Source organism: Cnephaeus nilssonii (genome assembly GCF_951640355.1).
Source record: "Cnephaeus nilssonii genome assembly, chromosome: 6".
Lineage (NCBI taxonomy): Eukaryota > Metazoa > Chordata > Mammalia > Chiroptera > Vespertilionidae > Cnephaeus > Cnephaeus nilssonii.
The window spans coordinates 3674796-3699222 of record NC_137077.1 but is presented as its reverse complement, the minus strand read 5'-3'; the positions used below and the strand labels follow the sequence as shown (position 1 = coordinate 3699222).

The following is a 24427-nucleotide window of genomic DNA, read 5'->3' as shown; positions in this document are numbered from 1 at the left end:
AGCCCACAATCCGGGCATGTACCCTTGACCAGAATCCAACCTGGGACCCATGAGCAGGTGGATGCTCTATCCACTGAGTGAAACCGGGTATGGCTGAGCTGCATTTTTTTTTAAAACATATTTTGAATGTGACTGTGGAAAAAGCTTTCTGCCTTTTTCCCCTCCACTATCCAAGAAGCATTTATTCTCAGTTTCCTAGGCACTAAGATATATGTTAGAAATATCAAGTTGAACACTTATTTTTCACAGCATTCTTTATATTAATGAAAGGACGGGACAACCTAAATTTATAATAGTGACAGAGAATTTCATAAATTATGGTATATCCATACAGTGGAATATTATGCAGCCATTGAAAATGATGTCTAGAGGTAGAAAAACCTTCTTTAAGAATACCAAAACCAATGAAGCAATCAAGGAAAACATAAATATAATTTTGACTATCTTGATTTTTTTTTTTAAATTCTGTATGACCAAAGTTAAAAGATAGGCAACAGACTAGGAGAAAGTAATTTCCAACATATATATTAAACAAATAACTTTTACTCAGAATATATGAACTCCTACAAATCAACCCAAAAGAAAAATGGACAAAAGATATGAATACCCTATTAACAGAGGCGATAGAGTGGCTGTCCAAGAAACATTTGAAAAGATGTTTGTTCCACTCAACTAGTGTTAGGGAAGTGCAACTTGAAAAGAGAAACACTTTTTTATTTCCAAAGATTTACAGATATTAAAAAGATTGAAAAACTTAAGTGTTGGGAAAGATGTGGGAAATGGTTATTCTTATAAATTGTTGGAGGGAGTTTTTCAGTATGCCTTTTTTAAATATTACGTTTTAAATATATTTTTATTGATTTCAGAGAGGAAGGGAGAGAGATAGAAACATGAATGGTGAGAGAGAATCATTGATAGGCTGCCTCCTGCACGCCCCTCACCAGGGATGGAGCCCACAAACTGAGCATATGCCCTGACCGGGAATCGAACCATGACCTCCTGGTTCATAAGTCAACACTCAACCATTGAGCCACGTCGGCTGGGCTTGGTATGTCTTTTTAGAATGAAATTCAGCAGTGCCTTTTATTATTTTCTAATCCTCACCTGAGGGTATATTTTTACTGGTTTGAGAGAGAGAGAAAGAAAGAAACATCGATATGAAAACATCGATATGAGGGAGAAACATTGATCAGTTGCCTTCTATATGCACCCAACTGGGGAATGAACAAGCAATCTAGTTATGTGCCTTGACCGGAAATCGAGCCCACAACCTTTTGGTGTATGGGATGATGATCCAACTGACTGAGGCATGCCCCCACCCCTGCTAGACTCAAAGTTAAAATGAGTCTACTCTTGATTTAGTGACTTGGCTTCTGGATATCTATTCCTGAGAAGTACTTGCATATGTACACAAAGATGTAAGTGGGGAGATTTCATTACGTTCATTGTTTCTAACAACACAAAATTAGAAATAACCTATAGGTTTATTAATAGTAAACATTTAAATAAACCAAGGTACAGCCATACTACATATGCAAATCTTCTAAGTCTTATTTTTAAATGAGAAAAACAAGTTTTAGGAAGTGTTATATAATACAGAGATTTTCAGTCCCATCAGACTGAATGCCCCCTTTCAGAACTAATATTTTATAATGTTTACTTCATTGGGATAAAATTTTCAGGCAACTGCATGTGATTCCACACCATTTCAGCCAAAATCAATGTAAGACTATAAATGTGATAGAAGAAGGAATAATAGGCCCTGGCCAGTGGGGCTCAGTTGGTTGAGCTCTGTCCCATGCATCAAGAAAGGTCGCTGGTCAGAGACAAATGGTAGGGGAGGGGGGGTTAGAGAGCAACCAAAGGACTTGTATGCATGCATATTAGCATATCCAGTGGACACAGACACTGGGGCGGTGGGGTGGGAATGGCTGTGGGGGGGTCAATTAGGGGAAAAGAAGACATAAGTAAAACTTTAGACAATAATAAAAAATAAAAATAAATAAATAAAAACAAATTAGGAAGAAAAAAAGAAAGGTCGCTGGTTAGATTTCCAGTCAGGGCACATGCCCAGGTTTTGGGTTCGATCCCTGCTTGGGTACAAAGGAGAGGCAATCGATTAATGTTTCTCTCTCACATTGATTTTTTTCTCTCCCCATCTCCCTTCCTCTCTCTCTCAAATCAATTTTAAAAAAAAGAAATAATAGAAAAATAGTTTGTAGTAAAATTGTAAGTATTTTAATATATAAATTCTCAGATTCCATGATACTAGAAGACTAACGAAGTAATCAAGTGGTAACAGTGTGGCCTCTGGGCTGGGGAACTGCATAGCTAGGGAAAAGGAAGGAGAGGGAGACCTAGATTTTTCACTATAAATTATTTTAAGTGCATGTGTACTATATGTTTCTATATTGAGAAATTATTTTATTTTAAGTATTTTTATATATACTTTTATTGATTTCAGGGAGGAAGGGAGAGGGAGAGAGAGAGAGAGAATCATTGATTGGCTGCCTCCTGCACACCCCCTACTGGGGATGGAGCCCACAACCCAGGCATGTGCCCTTGACCGGAATCAAACCCTGAGACCCTTCAGTCAGCAGGCCAACGCTCTGTCCACTGAGTCAAACCGACTAGGGCGGGATGAGTAATTTTAAAGCTAAATTAATAGCATGCTAGGCTCTACTTTGCTTATAAATTGTGCAGTGGCTCCTCACAGCCTTCAGGATAAAGTCCAAACTCCTAGTTTTCCCATATATGTGGATCATATATGCTCCTTTGTATTCAAGACCCTGCACAGATTGGCCCCTCCAGTGACCTCTCCAGCTGAGAGATCCAGTTGAGCAGAACTAAATGCAGAAGTGCATGGCCTCTGCCTCTGCCTTCCTCCCTACTGCATTCTACTCATTTTTCAAAACAGCCCAGAAGTTCTAAGAAGCTTGTTCTAAGCTCCCCTTCTTTGCCCTTCTGCCAAGCTTACATTGTACCCTCAGCATGTTTCTGGCAAAATACTGTGCCAATCTGCCATGGCCAGGTGGCTCATTTGGTTGGAGCGTCGACCCATACACCAAAAGGTTGTGGATTCGATTCCGGGTCAGGGCACATACCTGGGTTGCAGGTTTGATCCTCGGTTGGGGTGCATATGGGAGGCACTGATGGATGTTTCTCTCTCACATCTATATTTCTCTCTCTCTCAAATCAATAAAAACATATCCTTGGGTGCGGATTAAAAAAACAACTGTGCCAATCCTATTGGGATTGTTTGCATGTTCATCTCCCCCACAACCTGTGAGCTCCTTGAGAACAGAGCTGTGTCCCATTACAGGGGCCTAGCAGAAGGCAAGGGGCACAATGGTGTCTTGGTAATATTTGTTGACTGAGTGAAGACAAACAAATTGCGATTCTTGATTTATTATACACATGTACAACACATATAAGCACTGTAAGTTCTGGCAACCAGCTGAAGATTATAGTTTTCAGAATCAGTTTTGTTAGGATTAGAAGTTAAAATTTCAAAATTTAGAGAAAGCTGTCTCCTCTCTGGCTGGTTGAGTTGAACTGTCCTGAAGGCATGGTTATATTTCACCTCTTCCTACCTCACAGCCTTGGTTTATATGGTTCATATTGGCAAAGCCACCTCTGGCAAGGTGGTCCCAGAGCATTCACCTGGTGTTTAAAGGGCTTTGAGTGAGCAAATGATCAGTATTGTAGGTGGGTGCCAGGCAGTGTGCTAAGGCACTTCATAAGCGTATCTCACTTAATCCAATGAAGTGGGCACTGTTAATAGCTTCATTTTACAGCTAAGCATACTGAAGCTTGCAGACCTTAGGAAACCAACGAATTTGCAACTTTGAGTAGTGGAGGCAGAACTTGAACCCAGGCTGGCTCTAGAATCTGGGACCCTAGCCTCTGATTGGGGAACCTGCTCCCTAGCATTTTCTTTTTATCCCACAGGTGCCAAGCGGTAGGAGGAGTTTCCTGTGCATGTAGAGGCCTGATCCTCACCACACATCTGTGAGGTCCTGGTGAGCTCTGAGTCCCTTTTCCTGCTGCAGGCTTGATCCCTGGTGGTCAGAGGGCCTTGAAAATCGATGGTGTCAAAGGTGGTATAGTAGGTTAAAGGAGGGCTCAGATTTCTCATGAGATCAGAAGATTGGTTCCAGATCTGTTGCTATGTAAATGAAGTGTGGGCATTGCTGGAAGCCTGAGACTAGCTTTTTCTAGAGCCGGCTCAGCTGGCACAGGAAAGAGAATCCTGACATCCTTGAGTTTTTCACGTCCTCATGGCCTCATCCCTTCATCACAGCCCCAGACCTGAAGGCTCCACCACATTAATTGCCCAAGTAAAGGGTACTACGTATAACTATAATGGTAAAGACTTTGAGAGGGACAGTAATTATGTCAATTGGCTGGCCATTTATTAACTATGTTAGTGCTAAGCACCCAGCCAGGCACTTTACATATAAAATTTAGCAAGGAGAGTGCTTGGATCCCAATCACGTAGATGAAGACACTGAGGCTGACGGGAAGCAAATTGCCTAAGGCACACAGCTGCCTAGTAGGTGACAGGGCAGGATCTGAACACAGGTTTCCCTTTTCATTCGCACACTCACTTATTTGAGTGCCTTTTATGTGCTGTTTCTGTGTGCTTGGTGGATCAGTGAACAAAATAGATAAAAATTCCTGCTCTTATGGAGCTTACATTCTAGTAATACTAAGATGCAGTCAATGCATATTATGTTATATGATATAATTAGGCATATTATATTCAAAGACAGAGATGTTGATAAAAGCTATAAAAAAGAACAAAGAGATTAGGAGTGCTGTGGGCTTGGCAGAGGGAGCAGTTTGCAATAGAGATTTGTTGAGAAGGTAATAGTTGAGTGAAGATTGGAAGGATACAGGAGGGGAGGGAGCTAGCCATGCAGACCTGGGGAAGAGTGTTTTAGGCATAGGGAACAACTAGTGTGAAGGCAGCTTAATTCCAAGATGCCTTCCCTTACATCCAGTGCCTCAAAACAAATGGATGTGAGAAGACTCCTCACGGGAGGAAAAGCTTGAAAATAGATTGTAGGCCAACCAGAGTGAGAGAGGTCTGAACCAGTCCACATAGAACAGCTTGGGGATGGAGACTGATTTCTGGGTCCTCGTTAGAAAACAGGCCTCCTTCCTGCTACGTCCTGAAGACAAAAGAAGTTAAAGTAACCGAAGAGGCAAGGTCACCCTGGTTTCACACCCTCGATTAAACTCCGTTTGCTGTTACACACCTCTGCTGTGGCCTTGGTCTCTGTTTCTGAGGGCATCTGTGATATGCATGGCCTAGTGCTGGCCCCTTGGGACCTCCCAGTAGTCAGCTTGGATGTGCCCAAGCTCTGTGTTTTCTGTCTGGGCTCTGCACTTGTCCTGCTTCAACTGTTCATCACCTGATTCCAAGAAAGATGGACCTTCTCATGCTCGCCTCAGTGCTCAAGTGCCCCTTGATGGAGCACTTGCCTAAGTTGAGGAAGCCTGTTCTCCAATTTTCCATGGAGGGGAGAGCCACAATAAATCAATATGAGAGCTTGTACGCTGACCAGTTGTTCGTTGTGCTACCCAATATTGTGCTCTGGGCTTCCTAAGGGTCAGTTCCGGTCGAGTATTTACTGAGGCTGCTCTGTGCCAACCCTGTGTTCTGAGAAAACTGACACCTGATCTCAAGCAGTACACAGACTGCCTCAGAGATAGACAATTTCATTATGTTTTGCAAGTGTCCACCCTGTCCTGTTCCCCCCACCCCCCAAATATAGGATGGGAGCAGGTAGGTACTTCACCCTCTATGTGGTCCCCCTGGGGAAGCTGTGTGGACCCCCTCCTGTTGGCTTGCTATGAAGGTCTTACTTTCTCTGGTTCTCAGCCCTCTATTTGGGCCTTGGAGTACTTCATTTTGGGAACTATTTTAGAATTATTTATGCTCAAGCTTGTGCTTTTCCCTTGGACCCAATTCTGGCATTAGACTTCGGGCTTTTACCTGATGACCAATAAGAGAGAGGGATACTCCTAATTCCTGACAAAAGTGCAATGATAGAGGTCTGCACAGGGTTTAGAGGAGGGGTTCTGACCAGCTTGAGTGGTCTGTCAGCTTCCTGGGGAAGGGGATGTCTGCATTGTTTTGATGCCGCCACCAGGAAGACCTTTGGTCTGAACATGTGGTCCGGCCTTAGTAAGAAGACCAGTTGTGCCCTTGTGCAAATATTCCTTGCCGCAGATCTTCCTGCTCCCTTCATTGATTGGTTCCTAAAAAGGAGATTGAGGTTTTCTGCTCTGGCATGTAAGGGGGTTGGAAGTCAACACTTCCATCCCCACGAGAAAAAAAGCTGAATGAATTAAACATCAGTTACTCTTCTTAGATCCATTAGAAGTCATAGGGCAAACTGCTGCCTGCAAAATTATCGAGATACAGAGTCACAACTCACCCAAAGCAAAAATCTCAGGACATGAACCTGTTGATAGAGCCAGTATCAGGGTAGGGTAATTTAAACTAATTGATGAATTGGGGGAGGCTTTGTGTAGACAAGCTTTAGAGGTAAAAATTTCTGGGTGGGGCCAGTCTTAGGGAGGAATCCAATAGTTATGTGGATTTTACCTCCAGGAGTCCCACCAAGTCTCCACAGTAAAGAGAGGAAAAATCCCCTTGTGCTTCTGGCAAGAGGAATGGAAAGAATAGCTATTTTGAAAATACAACTTTATCTATGATTATCCTATCCTGAACCTGAATTTCTGTTGCAAAAAAACTTAATATACGGATCTAGCTTCTGAGATAGACCATTATAAGGACAATGTAATTTTTTTAATCCTCACTTGAGGATATAGATAGATAGATGATAGATAGATAGATAGATAGATAGATAGATAGATAGATAGATAGATTAGATTTCAGAGAGGAAGCGAGAGGGAGAGAGAGATAGAAACATCAATGATGAGAGAATCATTGATCGGCTGCCTCCTGCACACCCCCTACTGGGGATCGAGCCCACAACCCAGGCATGTGCCCTTGACTGGAATCAAACCCGGGACCCTTCAGTCCACAGTCTGATGCTCTATCCACTGAGCCAGGGCTGAGGATTCCTCAGCCCTGGCTCAGTGGATAGAGCATCATTGCTTTTAGATAAGAGTGGAAGAGGGGAAGGGAGAGAGAGAGAGAGAAAAAAAAAAAGCATGGATGTGAGAGTGACACATCAATTGGTTGCCTCCCACCAGGGCTGGGGATTAAACCTGCAACCCAGGTACATGTCCTTAATCGGGAATCAAACCCAAGACCCTTTAGTGAGCAGGCCAACGCTCTAACCACTGAGAACACTGGCCAGGGCAGGAGAATAATTTTTTTTTTTTTGGTAGAAAAAGCATTTATTTATATGGAAAAGCTACATTAAGATCTGTAAAAGGTGTCATAATATTACCTATAAAGAAAAAATTTCAAATGTGAATAACAACAAATAAAAGTTACACATCTTCCTACTTAGCAGTGCAATTCACATTGCAATAGAGTTAAGTATAACAAAATCAAAAAGTGTTTCTCCATAATCAGTATACTGAGAATTACAGTGTGAAGATCATTCAGGTTTAAGAAATCTGCAATTGATCTACACAGAAAACCCTAAGACAAGGGAGACAGACAGTTAATTCATTTAATTATCAGCTGTTCAGTTTTTTTTCAATACTATTCACAGGAAAAAAGTAATGAGTTGACATACATGTAAGTAGAATATATTTAGTCTATACAGTAAAAAAAATACAAATTATAAAGTGAGCTAACAAAGAATGAAATCTGAATAGATATATAAAACGACACAGACAACACATACAGTATTTCTCATGTAAAAACATCAAAGTAATTTGGTTACTTTTCAGATGCTTTGTAGATCTTGTAAGCAGAAGATGCAGATGTCCAAGTATCTTAAAGTCCATAATAAATGTCTTCCTCAATGCTTACAAAATGATAAATGCTCTCCTCACAGTCTTAAGGGTAATTTTGGAAGTTTGTTTTGTCTTGCTTCAGAAATACATTTAAAATGGATAAAAATCAAAGGGTTTCATGATACAGTGAAACAAAAACAATGCTCAATTTACTGCTAAAATTGAAAAAAAACCTAGATTTTACAGTACTCTGGTATATATGAAATTTTATTATTTTACATTGCATATTTCTGAGTCCATTCTCTTGCGTGTCTGTTGTATTTTTCTTTGTCTGATTTATAGATTTGTGCAAGATCTGGTACTAAGGGGTCCATCTGGATTAGGATCACAAAGTAGAAAACGTGGACAATAAAACTTTTGATATACAGTCAGAGCTCGTGATCATGTGACCTCAGGATATCAAGACAAATACTTCCATTACTGTTTATGTTTGGATGATAAATTTTTGTTGTGAAAGCAATCTTTGGTGGTTTAAAAGGATAGTCAGAAAATGTACAGTGAGAAAGAAGACTCCACCTTGATATGCACTATCAGGAGGCCCCATAACAGTTGCTTGCCAGTGGAACAAGTGGTCTCCCACAGGTCCGGGGGAGCAGTGAGCCGGTGGGTCACGCTGTAGATCACTTAATTCTTTCTGAATCTGCTTCAGTGCCATGGGTCAGGGAGGATGGCGGGGACACTGGCCGGCGGGGGCGGCTGCGGGATTGGGCGGGGGGCGGGTACGTGGGTCGTTGCAGACATGGCTCACTGGCTCCTTGGCTGGCTCAGCGGTGCTGGGTCCCTGGCTTGCCACTCACTGGCTCCCTCCAGACGCCTGTGCCAGTTCGGTGTGCGCCCGAGCACAAGTGTGCGGGCAGGGGCACAGGCGAGACTCTTGTTTCTGCTTTTTCGATAATAGAATTTTTGAAAATAAATTTAAAATAAGTGCTGGAGCCTGGCTGGTGTGGCTCAGTGGTTGAGCATCAACCTAAGAACCAGGAGGTCACTGTTCGATTCCGGTCATGGCACGTGCCCGGGTTTCAGGCTGATCCCCAGTGTGGGGCGTTGCGAAGCCGATTGATGATTCTCTCTCATCATTGATGTTTCTATCTCTCTCTCCCTCTCCCTTCCTCTCTCTGAAAACATAAAAAATACAATAATAAAATAAGTCCTGGAAAAGAAAAGAAAACACACCCAAAGCATTGTGTTCTCCTTAACATGGCCTAACCCTAACCCTAACCCAACAATTGGGAAACACCAGAAAGCGGCAAAGCCCTGGGGCAGAGTCTCACTAAAAGACTGACACCTAATCATTGGACTATAGAATGCTTCCCTTCCCCAACCCCTTGCTGCCACATCAGCCAGGCCCCTGCATAATAACGGATTACAATGGACAGAACTGCACACCTCAGACCTTATTTGAAAAGTCTCTAGGGGAATACAAAGCAGAGGAGACAAGAACCAGGACACAGAAGAAATTTTAGCCTCTAACATCTACAGCTACAGCAAACAGTAAACACAGCCTAACTCCAAGCCAGATAAACATAAAGCCTCACACTAAAGGCCTACTTACCTCAGTTCCTTTTACATAGTGGCATTCATAAAACTACAAGACATACTAAAAGACAACACAGCTTGGACAGAGGAAGTATCAGCACCAGATTTAGACATGGCAAAGATGTTGGAATGACCATACTGGAGATTTAAAACAACTGACTAATATGCTAAGGGCTCTAACTGAAAAAGTGGACAAGATGCAAGACTAGATGGCTAACGTAAGGAGAGAGATGGAAACTCTAAGGAACAATCAAAAGGAAATGCTAGCCCTAGCTGGTTTGGCTCAGTGGATAGAGCGTCAGCCTGCGGACTGAAGGGTGCCAGGTTCACTTCCGGTCAAGGGCACATGCCGGGTTGCGGGCTCGATCCCCAGTAGCAGGTGTGCGTGCAGGAGACAGCTGATAGATGATTCTCATCATTGATGTTTCTATCTCTCCCTCTCCCTCTATAAAATCAATAAAAATATATTTAAAAATAAAAACAAACCAAAAAAAAAAAAGGAAATGCTAGAAATGAAAAACACTGTAGGTCTTTCCTAAAAACGAAGTAGAGGAATGCTAACTTTGGGAAACTGGAAGATGCCTATACTCACTGTTTGCAGTGACTCTAACGTTTTGAACTTTTTCATTTTGCAAGACTGAAACGCTATGTCCGTTGAACAACTCCTTATTCCCTCCTCCCACACACACCCCAGACATGGAATTGCTTTGTCATATCATAACACCTGGCTACTGTCTATGAAATTGACTAGATACCTCATATAAGTGAAATCATACAGTATTTGTTTTGATTTTTGGGACTGGCTTATTTCACTTAGCATAATATTCTCAAGATTCATCCATGTTGTAGAATGTGACAGCATTCCTTTTTTAAAAAAATGTTTTTATTTATTTCAGAGAGAGGAAGGGAGAGGGAGAGAGAAAAACATCAATGATGAGAGACAATCAATGGTCAGCTGCCTTCTGCACCTCCCCCCGCCCCCACTGGAGATCTAGCCTGCAACCGGGCGTGTGCTCCCACCGGGAATCGAACTGTGACCTCCTGGTTCATAAGTCAAAGCTCAGCCACTGAGCAGCAGCCAGGCCCTTCGTTTTTAAAGCTAATATTCTATTGTACGACTGGACCTCATTTTCTTTCTTTTTTATTTTTATTGTTGTTGTTGAATCCTCACCCGAGGATATTTTTCCATTGATTTTTATTTTTTTCCATTGATTTTTAGAGTGCAAGGGAGGGTGAGAGACAGAGAAACATCAATGTGAGAAAGACACATTGGTTGGTTGCCTCCCGCAGTGCTCTGACCAGTGCCAGGGATCTACCCTGCAACCAAGGTACATGCCCTTAACCGTAATAGAACCTTGGGACCCTTCAGTCCTTGGGCTGACACTATCCACTGAGCCAAACCGGCTAGGGCTATACCTCATTTTCTTTATTCATCCATCGATGGACATTTGTGTTGCTTACACATCTTGGCTATTGTGAATAATAATACTGCAATGGACATAGGTGTGAAGTTTTTTTTTAGCATCCTATCTAATAAAAGAGAAACATGCAAAATGACTGTATCCCTGCTACGCCCATAAGCCATGCCCACCAGCCAATCAGGAGCGGGTATGCAAATGAACCCAACCACGATGGTGGTTAATTTGCATATCCAGGTGCAGAGCGAAGACTGAAGACAGCATAGAAGGAAGCCAAACGCTGCAGAAGGGAGCGAAGCTGTGGAGAAGCAAGCGGGGTGGCGGGGAAGCAGGCAGGGTGGCGGAGAAGGCCGCAGGAAGCCCTATTCTTGTAGGAATCTTCCTGCAACGGGCCTCTAGTTGATATATAATTCACATATCATATAGTCCACCCACTTTAATGTGTATAATACAGTGATTTTTAGTATATTCACATAATGTGCAGCCATCACTCCAGTCAATTTAGGAACATTTTCATCACCTTAGAAAGAAACCTTGTATCTTTTAGCTGCCATCCCCTCTACCCCCATCTTCCCCACCCAGCCTAAACATCCACTAATCTCTGTATAGATTTTCCTATCCAGGACTTCCATATGAATGGAATCATATAATATGTGGTCTTCGTGTCTAGTTTCTTTCCCTTAGCATGTTTTCAAGGTTCATCCATGTAGTTTGTCACACCATTTTGTGGCTGAATAATATTCCATTGTATGGTTAACCATATTTTGTTTCTTCATCAGTTGGTGGGCATTTGGATTGTTTCCACCTTTTGGCTGATATAAATAGTGCTGCTATAAACTGTGGATAATATTTGTTTACAAGGTTTTGTGTAGATATGGTTTCATTTCTTTAGGGTATATACCTAGATGTGAAATTGCTGTGTCATATCATAACTCTATGTTTAATCACTTGGAGAATTGCCAGACCATCTTACACAGTAGCTGTACCACTTTTACATTCCTACCAGCAGTGTATGAGGTTCCAATCCATATCCTTGCCAACGCTTTTTACCTCACATTTTTATTTTAGCCACATTTTGGGTATTAAGTGGTATCTCATTGTTTTATTTGCATTTCCCTAATGGTTAGTGATGTTGAGCATGGGCTTTTCATACCTTCTTTGGAAATGTGTCTATTCAGATTATTTGCCCATTTTTTATTGGGCTATTTGTTTTTATTATTGAGTGTTAAGAGTTCTTTATAGCCCTAGCCAGTTTGGCTCAATAGATAGAGCATTGGCCCACAGACTGAAGGGCCCCAGGTTCGATTCTGGTCAAGGGCAAGTACTTCGGTTGCAGGCTCGATCCCTGGTCCCTATCAGGGCATGTGTGGAAGACAACCAATAAATGTGTGTCTCTCACATCAATGTTTCTCTCTTTCTCTCTCCCTTCTACTCTCTAAAAACCAATGCAAAGAATATCCTCAGGTGAAGATTAACAAAAAAAAAGTTATTTATATATTTTAAATAGAAGTACCTTATCGGAAATATGAATTGCAGATATTTTCTCGCATTATGGATTGTCTTTACTCTTTTTAACATAGACAAATTGCAGCTATAAATTTTCTCTGATTACTGCTTTCACTCCTAAGTTTTGGTATGTTGTATTTCAGTATTTTTGGTAGTTTGTATATTTATTTTCATTGATCTCAAAGTACTTTATCTTGTATGTGATGAGTTGCTTCTGTCTTGCTGTTTTCAAAATTCTCCCTTTGTCTTTGTCTTATGAGAGTTTGAATATGATGTGTCTAGGGAGGGATTAATATTTGACATCAAATATGGAGTTTTGAGCCATTATTTTTTCAAATACTCTTTCTGCCTTTTCTTCTTTATGTGTATGTTGGTATGTTGCATGGTGTCCCATGAGTCTCTGTTTATTTATTTATGTATTGATTGATTGATCCTAGAGACAGAAAGGAAGACGGGGGAGAGAGGAGAGATTTGTTGTTCCACTTACTTATGCATTCACCAGTCGATTCTTGTATGTGCCCTTACCAGGGATCAAATCCACAACCTTGGCGTATCAGAACAATGCTGTAACCAACTGAGCTACCCAACCAGAGCTGCTTATTTTTCTTCATTCTTTCTGTTTCTCAGTTAGGTTAATTTCAACAGACCCATCTTCAAGTTTGCTGACTTTCTGCTTGGTCATGTTTGCTGATCCACTCAGCTACTCTAGTGAAATGTTCATCTCAGTTATAGTACTTTTCAGGTCTAGAATTTCTAATTGGTTCCTTTCTATAATTTCTGTCTCTTATATTCTCTATTTGGTGAGACATCATTCTTATTCTTTCCTTTACTTCTTTAGACATGTTTTCCTTTAGTTCTTTGAACATCTGATTTAAAATGTGATACTAGAGTAAGCGAAAACACTACAAAGCTTGCTGTTCTTACCAAGATTCTACTAGTTTTCTTGACCGAATGCTCTCTGGGTTGCTGCAAGCCTTCGGTTAATTTCCAGAAATCTGTGAAAGTTGATTCTGGTAACATATGGCAAGTTGTTCATTGCTTTTATGGAGGAAACAAACTTTCAGTAGTTCTTGGACCATTTTTGTTATTCCCTTCCTTGGATTTTGAGTCAAACTATAGATAGATATTTTTGAGACCAGTAGCAAAAACTGAACACAGTCTGTTTATTAGATTATTAATATTTTAATTTTGTTGAGTAGGAAAATTGTTTACGGTCATACATATTTTAAAGACCCCATCTGTTAGAGCTACATAGTGGTGTTCAGAGTTTCCTTTGATTTGCTTTCAAATACTCCCAGCTCACAGGCAAAAAGGTATGTGTGGGAAGAGAGATAAGAAAGAATGGCACATGTTGCCTGTTGCTGGAGCTGTGTGATGGGTACATAGAGATTTACTGTACCACTTTACTTTTGTGTTTGAAAATTTCTATACTAAAAAGTTTAAAAAGAGAAAGGGTACTCAGGCCCAAACAAGGTTTCCTTGAAGTGGGAAAAATATAATTGAGTCCCTCACTGGCCTCGGGTATAAGAGAGTTAAATAATGCCCTGGAAGATTGGCAGGGTGTGTGCTGAGAGAATTAAGGCTAAAGAGATAGAATCAATCAGACACCCCCAGGATAAAAGGACAAGTTATATACAAAGTAAAGAAATGTCACCATCTCTGGATCTAGAAGGCAAAGGAATTGACTGGTTAAGTCCAGGCTGACCCCTGACCCCAACTCCCAAGTCCATGGTCTCAACCACTCACAACATTCCACCACATCCCAGGGTGGTGGGAAAGACTTCTTTCCTGGGGCTGGAAAAAGAAGCATTCCTACCCGAGATCATTCTGTGACAAAGACCCAGAGCAGGAGGTGTGCATAGGGGGACAGGCCTCCAGGGGCAGAGGCCTGGGATGAGGTAGGGTTCTTTCCTCCTGAGTGAGCCACAGCCTCAAGACAGCAACTGGGAAAGGGAGCTTTCTCTGATGACCTGGACTCAATCAGCAAAGCTCCAGGAAGTTCAAATGATAGTGTAAAATGTGCACTTTGCACTCACTGTACATACCAGACAGACCCTCACACCCTGAGGGAGGGAGCGTGGAAGATCCACCCAGAAGGATTCCCACAGGGCAGGGCAGTGCAAGGCCGGGGGCACTGGGCGCTCCCACATTCAGAGCCCAAGGGAACCTACCTAGCTTGTTCTGCTGCCAGCTTTCCAAATGGGGACAAGAGCCAACAGGAAGACAGGTGCCCTGTCTCAGCCAAAGGAAGAGGGCTTAGGAAACAGGAACCAAAGGCAGGCAATTAAGAGCGTGCCATTCTTTTACTCTAAATCCCTGAGGAGGAACAGAAAACATGTTTTAAAACACAAAGTCTTTGGACACGGGATTTGAATCTCCTCTGCAGCCAGGTTAGGCGAGGAGGAACTAGGGGAGGGGGCAGGGGCACTGCAGGGCAGAGGACTAGCTGTAGGGGCCAGTGGGAGAAAGGCAGAGCCGAAGCCCCTCCGTCCACCCAGACCCTGAGAGTCACTGAATGAAGCCGTGTCAGAAAAGAGGAGCTGAAAGGTGCCTAGGACAACAATGTGAAGTTCTTTAGCAGATCAGGCCTTTCAGGGTGCAGCAGAGGGGCTGGTGAGTGGGGGTCATGGTCAGTAGAGCCTGGACCATCTGAATGGGGTGGGGAAGGGCAAGACAAAGAGGGCCTGGGACCGTTGCTGCTCTGCCTCACCGCGTTGTCACACCACCACCAGTGTTGGGCAGAGCAGGGATGGCTCCCCGGTGTGAGGCAAGTCTGGACTGTCTTAAGAGTATACACTGAGTGGCCAGATGATGGTGATCTCTGAACGCATAATAATCTGGCCACTCAGTGTATATCCTATATAATAAAAGGCTAATATGCAAATTGTCCCCTCGACCAGTTCGACCAGCAAGCAGGCCGGCCAACCGCCCATGTCCCCTCCCCCTGGCCAGGCTGGCCGGACCCCACCCATGCACGAATTCATGCACCGGGCCTCTAATATACACACACACACACACACACACACACACACACACACACACACACACAGTGGCCAGGTTATTATACGTTCAGAGATCATAATAATCTGGCCACTCAGTGTAATCTGTAGGTCATTTTGGAAAATGAGGGACCAGAAGATGCCCCACATCTTCCATGTGAGGTCAGATTTGAAACCAGCACCGTGTAGTGCCACTCAGCGTCCCTAACTGAAGGTGCCCATGGTCCCAGGTCCATGTTACAACTATTTGACTAAAGAACAGCTTTATTGGTGACCTGAGGGAGCCAAGGTCACTCCCGTGGAGTACCAGCCTGCAAAGCCTCCTCCGGGCAGGAAAGCCAATGGTGGTTCATGGAAGTTCCTGACAAGGTCACATCTCCACTCCTAATTCTAAGAAAAATTCCAAATCTTGATTTCAGAGTCAACAGAAGGTCAGAGGCTGGAGTCCTGATGGGTATCAGTGCCCCTGCCTATGGCGGCTTAGGCTGCCGAGTGGTTCAGCAACATCTGTGGGGCTGTGCAGACAAGGTTAGAGGCCACAGGAAAGTGCCCAAGACACGTTTCCAAGAGGGTTCACACTTGGGCAGCACGTGGAACCGGCCCTTTGATTGCACTTTGGTCCGATGGGGTCAGTCGCCAAGCAGGCCTGGGCGGCAGAGAACCTCGCCTACTGGCCCTCGGCGTGCCGAGGCTCCATGGTCTGGGTGCCGTGGTGCTGCTACAGCCTGTCGCATGTCTTAGCTCCTCATTGCAGAGGTGTTCTCAGCCTCCCGATAGGATACAGGTACCACATCACCACCCCCGAAGGGTTGATGATCACTGTGAAGATGGTTTCAGTCCGGAGGCCACTGATGACGCCACCCGTGTAGACATCCTGGGCCTGCAGCAGGGAGGGACATAACCAGTGCCACCATAAGGATAGCCAGGCAGGGGACATAGAAGCCTGGCCTCTGGCCTGTCTGTGCTGGGCTTCCAGCGTGCACTGCAGAAGTGGGAGCCGTGACTCTGTCACTTCTCCACTGGCACAGCCAGCTGATGCCCAGACGTAGGCAGTGGCGAAAGCCTCGCCCACAGAGAACCTGAGCACCGTGCCGGCAAGGGCTGACAGTGAGGGGAGGAGCATGGCCTCGGTGGGTAACGGGACTCATTTGTACGCAGTAGTCCTGTTGGCTTGGCCTGAAGATGCTAGTGCAGAGCAGCACCAGCCTTGGCCCTCAGTGCCTGCCGCTGCCCTGGAGCACCTGCCACAGGACCCAAGGCCCACGGCTCAGGGGAGGCCTGTGTGAGGCCCTCCCAGGGAAACAAAGGGCACTCACTGCCGCAGGGCGCTCACCTCGTACAAGCTGGAGCTGGTGAAGTTGAGCTGGGAGAGGGAGCAGTGGAAGCGATAAGGCATATCCGTCCTGCGGCTGAAGAAGACCAAGGCGTAGGCATTATTGTCCAGGGGCCGCAGGAACACTTCAATGAGGGACTTCTCCTGGGACAGAAGATGGCTGCTGCTGGGGTTCCTGCTCAGGCAGGCCCTGAAGTCCCCTTCCTGGCCCTCCCTTGAGCCCCCAGCCCACAGTTTCATTCCACACAAAAGCTTAGGGGGGGGGGCGGTGATACCACAGCCCTCCAGTACCCCAACTTATCTAACACTACTTTCCTTCCTTCCCTGACGTGGCAGATGCTCCCCAACGCTTCCTGTGTCCAGGCCCCATGCCAGGACACAGAGGCAATACTGCATGAGTCCTGCCTCAGTGCATAGGATGATGGGCGGGACAGGCGTGGACAGCTGCTGCACTGGAGTGGCTAGTGGGATGAGGCACTGTGCCCTGAGCAGCCAGGAGCATGAACCCATCCTCCAGAAGGTCCCCGGCCTGGCAGGGATCAGTGACCTCCTCTGGGCCTCGCCACCTCCACAGGTGCACCTACAGGTGTGTAGGGTTTTTCTTACTAAGAGAGGGAAGGAGTGTGCAAAGAGCACAAACTTGGGCAGCACTGGTGGAATCAGGTCCTGTTGTGCTATTTACTAATTGTGGGGCCTTGAGCTAAGTTACTTAGACTCTTCAAATCTCAGTTTCCTCTTTTGTAAAACCGGGAAGGAACATCGCCCTTGTGAGGAAATGTATGTAGAATGCCCAGCACACAGTAGGTGATCAATAAATAGTAGACACCGGTATGAGTAATAGTTGTATTCTTTGGCTCATACAACTCCTAAACACTATAGGGAAGCCCCAGTTCTCTACCAGACATCACAGTTCTCTGCCAGACACCTATACTTCCAACCTGCGAGGCCTCACTGCCCCCTGTGCACTGCATGGTGACGTCTCCCTTCCCCAAATCCCATGAGCTGTCCTGCTCTGGCCCTGCCCTCACCAGGCAAGTGGGGGACAGTTGGAATAGCCCCCAGTAGAGTCTTCAACTGAATGCACCCAGCCTTGCAGGCTTGTTCTCAGGGGAGCCTAGTCCCTCAGTCTCCCTTCCCTTCCCTCCACACCCCAATACCTTGAGAATCCTGCGTCCCTGGATGCCTAAGGGATCCTGGTTGATTTTGATCATGAGTGGATTCTGCAGAATGTCCATGTTCTGGGCGGAGATGGTACGCAGGTCTGTGGATATGAAGAGGGGGGCCGCCAGCACTGTCCACAGGGCCATCTGGGCCCGAGCTTGCTCAAAACTGAGGCCAAAGTTCCCAATGAGCAGCTAGGGGCAGAGGAGAGAAGTGGTCAGTCCTGCCCTCTTCGGTGGGGAGGGTACAGGCACCAACCCCAACCAACCCCAAGCTTGTAGCTGAAGCAAGAGAAGGTGGAGGTGGGAGGCACGGCCACATGGGGAGCCTGGTTTGGCAAACACCATTCCCTAGCAGTGTGGCCTCGGGATGAGTTGAGTCACTTTCCATTTGAGCCTCAGCTTCTTATTTCACAAAAAAGGGGGTGCTGGTCATGTTAGGTTGTTCAGATGATCCAATGGGATCTGTTGCCAAACGCATTTGTAAACTGAAACATGCAAGTCAAGAAACACACCCAGGGTGGCAGTGGTAGGAAACCAGAACCAGAGCCGGACAGAGTCCCTGCTCTTGCCAGTAGCCACCACCTGCCCTAACCACCTGACCCAGGGCAACCAATCTAGACGGGACACAAACGATTACTGCTTACCCAACATTGTTACGTACTGAGTGATACCAACTTAACTAAGCGTGTACATGTGCCAAGCTGTGCCACGCATTTTAAAGGGTCATCCATTTCACCCTCCAAACGGCCCTATATATAAGGTGGCTACTGTTAATATTTTCCTTTTCCAATTGACAAAACTGAGGCACAAGGAGGCCGCCAGTCAATGTTTCATTCTCACATTGATGTTTCTCTCTCTCCCTCTCTCAAAGTCAATAAAAATATTTTAAAAGACAAAAATTACTAAAATTAAACACATACACACAAACGGAGGCACGGAGAAAATTAGGTCACTTGCCTAAGGTACATGGCAGAGCTGGAGCTAGAACTGTAAGGCAGGCCGATTTCTCTTTCTCCAGATGCCCCACTAACTGGCCAGTATTTGTATTATTTTAATCATCACTGGTATTAAATGCTTGATTAAATGAAGAGATAGCTATAAAACTCTAAGACAAATGGTAAAAATATTGAAGTCACCAGGCCTATGAGTGAGGTGGGTACGAGGGGCCGGTTCTGCCGGTGGAGGCTCTGCAGGAGGTGACAGGGTACAGGGCATTGAAAGAGGGTTCAGAGGCAGCCTGGGTGAGGACAGGCTAGGGGAGGAATGGACAGAAGCTGTGAAATATTCATGTTTTTCACTCTGCAGAGGAATAATGTCTCAGAGTCACTGCAGACCAAGTTCTCAAGTTTCAAGCATCAGAATTGCCTGGGAAGACTGTCAACAATGGGCATTCCCAGGCCCTCTCCCAACATTCTGATCCAAAAGGTGGGGGTGGGGTGGGGTGGGGTGGGGCCCTGGGAACAGAATTGTAAATAAGCTCCAAGGCAAGCCATGCAGCTGGTTCAGAGACACTGATCTAGAACCCGGCAGGGAGCGGCCAGAGAGAGGGAGCAAGTCCATCATGGGGGTGGGTCCTGGGACACCCCCTCCATGTTGGTACCATGTCTGGGTCGTTCCAGTGTCCAGGGCCCGCCACTGGCTGCAGAATGTCCTGATGGTCCACAAACCAGTCCAGGACGGACAGCACACTGCTCCAGGAGTCCTGGATGTCGTCATAGTTGCGCCACAGGTTGCAGATCTCTGCCAGCTGACTGTAGTTCACCTGGGTGTCAGGGAGGCAGAGTCCAGCACAGGAGTCCCCTCTGCTGCCCGGCGGCTGCACAGGGGCTGGGGAGGCTCAGCAGGAGACAAGAGGGTGGGGAAGGCAGAGAACCAACCCTAGCTTGTTCAGGATGAGGAAGGCCTCAGAGAATGGCCCTGCTCTGGGGCTGCCCAGGCCTCCGCTCCATGGATGCTGGAGCCAGAAGCCTGTCCTGCGCTTCCATGCCAGCTGGGGTCAAGCCCAGGGTATGGGCTCAAGGTGGTACACCACCAACATCCCTGCTGCACACCCACCCTGTGTTCCCGCAATGAGTCTCACCCTCTGCCAGCGTTCTCCCTCGGGTCTGCAGGTCTGACCGCACCCTTCCTGGTGTCCTAAGTGCTGAGGGCCCCTGCTGAGGCGCCCACAGACCCTTCTGAGATTGGGGCCCCACCTGCCTATCCTCACCAGCCTTCTGGATCTCCTAGCCCACTCACTACAACCCAGGTTCTGACCACTTGATGGGTGCGGTGTGCCTGCACATCACGTGTGGTTCCCATGCCTTCAGCCCACCTAACAGGTGCCTCTTCTCTAAGACCCCGGGCTGGCTGAGGTGCCCTCTGGGGTACTTAGGACCTTCTCTCTAGACCTACAAATCAGCACGTGGGCAACTGTGGTGAGAGCAGCCCTGACTGCACAGGAGGGAGGAGGCAGGTGTGGGGAGCACTGCCAGGTGGGCGCACAGGATGCTTACCTTCGGGGGGAGGCCCCCTTCGTAGGCTGGCCAGCTGCAGGAGAAGGCGATGGGGCGGCCCGTGGCATTCAGGGCAGCAGCCATCATGGGGTACCCTGGAGAAGTCCAACCCCCACATTTCAGGCCCGAGGAGGTGCAGGAAGCAGCCTAGGGCCTCCACCCAAACATTCTCCCACCAAAGGTGAGAAAACTGGGGCTCAACAGAGGTGCTTCCCCCTGTGCCCAATGCTGCAAACACTTCCCCTGTGGGGCTCGGTGCCCAGCCATCTTTAGGGAGCTGGGAGCCCCTGGGTGAGGGGACTGGGAAACACCACCTCCTAGGAGCCAGCCAGACAGACAGACTCAGCCAGGTGGACACTGGGGCGCCTCCATGTCCATCCCTCCCTGTCTACCTGATGGCCCCCAGCCAGCTGTGCAACTCACCCTTGGCCCGTTCCTCCGGGGTCGAGAAGCAGCCATCCAGCTTCAGCATGTCCACCTTCCACTCGGCGAAGGTTTGCGCATCCTGGACCACCTTGTCTAGCGTGGTGCCTGGGAAACCCATGCAGGTGAAATTGCCCAGGTCCTCATAGATGCCCAGCTGTAGGCCCAAGGAGTGAGCCTGCGGGGGGAGCCAAGGACACAGTGGGCTCAGGCAGGACCCTCAGGGAGCCACCTCACAGACGCACCTGGCCCAGCCCCATTCAAACCTTCCACGGTGCCCCAATGACAAAGGAGAGGGCTCCGCTTGCTGGCTGGCCTCGGCCAGCTGTGGTCTTCCCCTCCCTCCCACACACACTCTCCCACGGGCTGATTCTTGCCTCTAGGCCTTCGCTTCTGTCATCCCCTCTGCCTAAATGTCATCTCTCCGGTATCAGCTCAAGAACTGCCTTCTCTTTGGAGAACCTTCCAGAAATCCCAGGTGGATGAGATGCCCTTCCAGGCTCCCCCAACCACCGTGGGCCAAAACTAGCGATTTGTTTGTTTCCCCAACAGACTGAGTTCTCAGACAGGGATAGTGGAAATAGAGCCCTAAGCAGGGTGAGGTGGAAAGGGTGATCGGGCCCCCAGGCCAAGGGGCAGGGCTGGGGTGGGGCTCACATAGTCAGCCAGGAAGGCAATGCCGTTGGGGAAGCGCTTGGGACTAGGCACCAGGCGGCCTTTGGCATCGCGCCCACCAATCCAGCAGTCATCGATGTTAAGGTACGTGTAGCCCAGGTCCCGCCATCCGTCCTGTGCCAGCCGGTCAGCCATCTCCATGAAGAGCCGCTCACTGGCAAGAGGAGCAGGGGATGGAGCAGCTTAGCGGCCTAGCATGTTCCTCATCTAAGGCGCCTTCCTCGGAGCTTCTCAGATGCTCTGAGTGTGAATCCAGCCTACAAGAACCTTGGCCTTGGGGTCAGGTGCAGACTAAGTCAGGTGACAATTGTAAATGACCCCAGGCACAGTGTCATGAGCCCTAAGCAGGGTGAAGTTGAAAGGGATGGTCTAGCCCCCGGGCCGAGGGGCAGGACTGAGCCGGGGGAAGCACTGTGAGGTCTGGCCTAGCCTTCCCAGTTATCTCCTCTTGATTATCTCAGGGGCTGGGTCCTCGACAAGGTACCTGCCCCACAGACCTGACAGGCCCCACCGAGGCCCCAAGCATGTCACGAGGTTGTCAGATGTCCCATAAGTCACCTCTGGCTGCAGCCTTTCTGGGATGGGAGGGGTGTGTGGGGATTTGACCCTGTTCTCTTTTCCCGCTGACTCTCTCCTCCCTGCCCCCCTCTGCAGGGCCCGGGCACAGCTGGTCAGGTGGTGTGGTGCTGAGTCACCTGATGCAGTTCTCTGGGTCCTCTTCGCAGTCAGTGTTGCAGCGAAAGCGTTCCCAGGCCAGCCAGCCCATGGGCGGCCTCCGCAGGAGCCCGTTCTCCAGCACCAGCACCTGGCCCACCAGGGCTAGCAAGGGCGCTGTAGGAGGGTAGGGGATGACTATGAGGGGCTCCCATGGCCCCGGCCCTCGCCCGCCCCCTCCGCAGGCTGCCGGCCTGCACACGAGAGGAGCAACTCCTGGGCTTGAGGTGGACTTGGCTCTTCCTGCACCTGCTGGCTCCTGCGTGCAGTGAGTGAGCAGATGGTGCCGGGAGCAGGTCAGTGTGTTTGGGGCCTGGGCACGTCCCCACTTGCTGCTGTTGCCACAGCAGTGCTAGAATTAGCAAAAACTAACAGCTAAGGTCACGTCCTCTCTAGACCCAGACCAACTCCATTACAGAACTGACAGTCCACTGTAGCCAGACTCCAGGTCTCCTGAGTCCCACAGATCCCCAAGAGACCTCGAAGGGCTAAAGAGATCAGCCAGGCCCTCGCTGATTTGGCTCGGTGGATAGAGCGTCAGCCTGCAGACTGAAGGGTCCTGGATTCGATTCTGGTCAAGGGCACGTGCCTGGGGTTGTGGGCTTCATCCCCATTAGGGGGCGTGCAGGAGGCAGCCAATCGATGATCCTCTCATTGATGTTTCTCTCTCTTCTCCCTCTCCCTTCCTCTCTGAAATCAATAAAAATATATTTAAAAGAAGAAAAAAAAGATCAGCCAGGTGGGAACTGCACACAGCCAGCTCCCCAGGGTGAGCCCTTTTCCTCTTGGGCCTCAGTTTCCTTATCTGTAAAATGGAGTTAATGTACCGACTTTACAGGGTTGTTCTCAGCACATGTTGATATCACCTAAGACTGGGCCTCTGCACTTTAGAGGGGAACTGATTCCTCAGAGGGTGGGGGGGAGCAGTTCCTTCGTTCCCCGCCCAGCTCCAAGAGTAAGAGGAACATGTCTCCCACACGGCGTACCCACATCAGGGGAGGAGGCCCAGACACCAGAGGACTGGACTCCGGGGAGGAAGCCCCCACCCCCAGCTGTCACCTGCCCTCCCAAAGCCACCCCCTCCCATGTAGGTTACCTGTCTTCCACAACATTGCTCTGCACTCAGCGTCTCAGGAGCGGACCAGATCTGCTTTACAGCTTTGTATGTTGGGCTTTGGAAGCTAAGAAACGTTAGAAAAGTACGGGCGTCACCACTGCCCGACTAGCCCCGCGGCCTTCAACCCTGGGCGGGGACTCCCCAAGCCGCCCTCACTGCCCCCACTCCCTGCCCAGCCATCACTTCCCTCTTCCTTCAGAAATACTAAACAACGTGTCTCGGACATCAGACCTCACCCCCGCCCCCCGGCCCCCGCCCCCTGCAGTGCTGGGCGCCCCGAGAGCCCAAGGGCGGCCCTCCTCCGGCCGGCCGGGGCCGAACAGGCAGCGCCGGCTCCGGGTCGCCCAGGAAGAGGGGAGACGCCAGGCCGAGACCAGGATCTGGACTCCTCCCGGGTCCGGGTGGCCGCCTCTGGCCGCCAAAGGCAGCAGTCACAGCGCGGGGACCCCCACCCCAGAGTGCCCGGCCCGCGGCACTCACCTGCCACCTCCTCCGTCCCCCCGACAGCTTCTGCCCCCCAGAGCCGCGAAGCCCTGCACTCGCCGGATTCTCCGACCTCGTTCCAGAGGGGCGGGGCCTGACGGCGGCCAGCCCTCCCCTGGAGCCTATCAGAACCCCTCCAGCCCCGCCGGGCCCCGCCCTCTGAGGAACCTCCCACAGCCCCGCCCCCTGGGCTCCCTCCGACTCTGCCGGCGGAGGAGGAACCTGCTGTGCCGCCGGCCCAGCTCCCCTGAGCTAGACCTTTCTCCTCTGCCGGGCCCTGTGGGCGAGGAAGTGTCTGTGTGCTGTGGACGTGCAATAAACAGCTGCGGCGTGGGTATCTGCTGAGGGCTTTGTTAAGGGGGAGTGAGCCTGGCTGGTTTGGCTCAGTGGATAGAGCAGAGGCCTGCGGACTGAAGGGTCCCGGGTTTGATTCCGGGCTGGGGGCGTGCAGGAGGCAGCAGATCAATGGTTTTTCTCTCTTCATTTATGTTTCTCTCGCTCCTTCTCCCTTCCTCTCTGAAATCAATAAAAATATTTTTTTAAAAAAAAGAGGAAATGAGGGGATACCCAGGTCTGCAGTAAGACTCTCAAAACCTGTAGCGGAAGATGAATACA

General features: G+C 48.0%; 1 protein-coding gene and 1 pseudogene across 2 annotated transcripts; both read right to left on the bottom strand.

The window, feature by feature from the left end:
• Positions 1 to 8165: 8165 nt before the first annotated feature.
• Positions 8166 to 8605, bottom strand: LOC307102298 (ubiquitin-conjugating enzyme E2 D1-like; annotated as a pseudogene). The gene has a single exon. The product of its transcript is annotated as a ubiquitin-conjugating enzyme E2 D1-like (transcript).
• A 4985-nt stretch (positions 8606 to 13590) lies between these two features.
• On the bottom strand, positions 13591 to 23923 carry NAGA (alpha-N-acetylgalactosaminidase). Its single transcript, XM_079774267.1, has 10 exons — positions 23810 to 23923; positions 23309 to 23393; positions 22194 to 22329; positions 21481 to 21652; positions 20824 to 21001; positions 20401 to 20495; positions 19506 to 19667; positions 17900 to 18097; positions 16743 to 16886; positions 13591 to 16289 (listed from the first exon to the last, which is right to left on the bottom strand). The coding sequence occupies exons 2-10, from the start codon at positions 23322 to 23324 to the stop codon at positions 16155 to 16157; spliced, it is 1236 nt and encodes a 411-aa protein (XP_079630393.1). The 5' UTR covers positions 23325 to 23393; positions 23810 to 23923; the 3' UTR covers positions 13591 to 16154.
• Between the last annotated feature and the right edge of the window lie 504 nt (positions 23924 to 24427).